We start from the raw sequence: 2,641 nt of genomic DNA, 5'->3' as shown, positions 1-2,641 counted from the left end.
AGTGGGGGGGGCAGGTCGATGGAGAAGCCGGTGGTCACGAAGAAGAGGCCTAAGCAGCAGACCAGCAGCGAGCTGGTCAGTGGGGGGGGGCAGGTCGATGGAGAAGCGGGTGGCCCATGAACAACGAGGCCGAGCAGGAGGCCGCGGAAGGGGGCGATGTCCGCCTCGATCTGGTACCGGTACTTCGACTCGGCCAGCAGCACCCCCGCGAGGAACGCGCCTTCAGGCAGAGCTCCGAGAGGGCATCCGAGAAGGCGCCCGAGACAGGCCCGGCGGTTCGCCGGCAAGGACGGCGCCGAGGGTGTCGGACAGGCCCAGCGCTTGCGTGAAGGCTGACATCGAGAGCACCGTCAGCAGCGTGATTGCGAGGAAGGCGGTCTGGTCACGCGCCTGGCCACGGCAGCAATGGCAGATCAGAGGGAGGGAAGAGGAGAGGTGCACGCGCGTAGGTGAAGGAGGCGGAGGAGGGCTGGGGAGGTAGGTAGGTGGGTAGGTAGGTGTTACCTCACACGGTCTATTGCAGAGACAAGGAGGGCCCACAGCACACACACCAAGAGTACATGTGCTGCACCGGACATCAGAGGGCCAAGGGTTGGATCAAGCAGCGGGAAGGGGACTGAGCTGGAGGGGGGCTGGGAGGCTGTGGACATCACGATGAACGCTGACGGTGACGGCGGCAAGAAGGCGGTCTGGTCGCGCGCCGACGCGACGAGCTGAAAAACGCGCTGGAGCAGCAGCCGCCCGGTGAGGAAGATGATTGCGAGGGCCGAGGCGCTCTTGATAGCGGCGACGCGAAGGGCGGCGCCGAGGGCTGCGCCGGATGAGCCACCGAGAAGCGGCGTGACGACGAGGAGGGGGACGACGGCGATGTCCTGGAAGAGCAAGATGCCGGAGGTGGGGGGGGGAGATGTGGGGGAGATGTGGGGGAGATATACGGCGATGTCCTGGAAGAGCAAGATGCCGAAGGAGGCGCGGCCGAAGCGGGTGGCGAGCTCCCCCTTCTCCGACAGCAGCTGGATCACGAAGGCCGAGGAGGAGAGCGCGAGGCCGCCGCCCAAGACGACGGCCGCCGGCCCCGAGGCGCCGAACGCGGTGGCGACGGCGCCGAAGACCAGAGAGGTGAGCGCGAACTGTGCGCCCCCGAGCCGAAAGGCGTCGCGCCCCACCGACTTTAGCCTAGCACACAGCGCGAGTGCGCTGCTCATCTTGAGGTCTCTCGGCTCATCTCTAGTCATCTCTCGGCTCATCTCTAGGTCACCTCGCGTCATCTCGAGGTCATCTCGAGGTCATCTCGCGTCAGCTCGAGGTCATCTCGAGGTCATCTCGGGTCATCTCGCGTCATCTCGAGGTCATCTCGAGGTCATCTCGGGTCATCTCGGGATCATCTCGAGGTCATCTCGGAGTCATCTCGGGTCATCTCGAGGTCATCTCGGGTCACCTCGGGTCACCTCGGGTCACCTCGGGTCATCCCTAGGTCATCTCGGGGCAATCTCGGGGAATCTGGAGCCTCTCCAACTCGAGCTCCAGCCCCATCTCGAAGAGGAAGAAGACGACGCCGAACTCCGCGAGCCTGCGGCGGGAGGGGAGGAGAGGGGAGGGGAGGGGAGGGGGAGGGGGGGGGAGTGCACCTGGCGCCCCGTGCGTGTGTGTGCTCAATGAGTGCTCAAGTGTGTGAGCACAGTGTACGTGCGCAGTGAGTCCGTGCAGTGCGGCGCAGTGGGCGTCTTCCCCGTCTTGCCCGTCTAGCGCGGCGAGCTTGGTCGTGGTGGCGACATCCGACACAACGCCGAGGCCGGTCGGGCCGAGGAGGATGCCTAAGCCAGAAACGCATTCGGACAACAGGAAGAGAAGTGGCGCGCGGGCCGGACGGGCCGAGGAGGATGCCGGCGAAGAGGAAGCCGAGGACGGGCGAGAGGTTGAGGGTGCCCATGATCGGCGTCACCAGCGCGGCGGTTGCGAGGAGCACCATCGTATCCCGCTCTGCCGGCGAGGCGTGCTCGCGCACCTAGTTCAATTCACTCGCTCCCTCGCTCACTCATCGTGCCCCGCGCTCTGCCGGGCAAGCGTGCTCCCGCACCTCCCGCCACGTCTGCGCCACCGCGCTGGCGCTGCGCCCCACCAAGCCGCTCGGCGCTTCCGCCGTCCTCGCAAGAGCGGTGGCGGCGGCAGAGGTGCGGCCGCCGCCGCCGCCGAAGCGAACCCTCACCCGCTCCTGTGAGAGGAGGTGATGTTTGAGCAGAGTCGTGGTGTCGTGCAGTGTAGTGCACGTCTAGTACCGTCTCGGCGGTCTCTCGGCGGCCTCTCGGCGACCTCTCGATCTCTCGGCTGTACCTCGGCGCCGCGAGATTGAACGAGCCGCTGCATGGTGGAGGGTGGAGCTCCCCCGCCCGCCGGCTCGGCCAGCCGGTCCGCGAGCGGGCCGCGACTCGTGCACGCCATCAGCAGCACCGCCACGAGCGCCACACGTGCACTCGCCGCGCTGCGGGAGGCCGCCGCCGCCATCGCGCTAAGCCACCCGCCCGCCCGCTCGAGCTGCAGTAGCCAGCGGCGGCGAAGCCGTGCCGCTCGGACTGCAGCCGCTCTGCTGGGCCACCCGCGTGGCCCCAGTCCCCGCGGCCGCCCACCCCAGTCTGGTGGATGC

General features: G+C 67.7%; 1 protein-coding gene across 1 annotated transcript; it reads right to left on the bottom strand.

The window, feature by feature from the left end:
- Positions 1-34: 34 nt before the first annotated feature.
- Positions 35-2,641, bottom strand: EMIHUDRAFT_460576 (hypothetical protein; the record flags this gene model as incomplete). The annotated part of the gene is made up of 9 exons (XM_005787501.1): positions 2,332-2,641; positions 2,078-2,212; positions 1,885-2,005; positions 1,757-1,814; positions 1,508-1,570; positions 936-1,176; positions 572-872; positions 126-220; positions 35-49 (listed from the first exon to the last, which is right to left on the bottom strand). The coding sequence occupies exons 1-9, from the start codon at positions 2,500-2,502 to the stop codon at positions 35-37; spliced, it is 1,200 nt and encodes a 399-aa protein (XP_005787558.1). The 5' UTR covers positions 2,503-2,641.

Source organism: Emiliania huxleyi (genome assembly GCF_000372725.1).
Source record: "Emiliania huxleyi CCMP1516 chromosome Unknown EMIHUscaffold_1419, whole genome shotgun sequence".
In the NCBI taxonomy this organism is placed as follows: Eukaryota; Haptophyta; order Isochrysidales; family Noelaerhabdaceae; genus Emiliania; species Emiliania huxleyi.
Note: the sequence above shows the minus strand (reverse complement) of the source record. Positions and strands in the feature narration are given on the sequence as shown.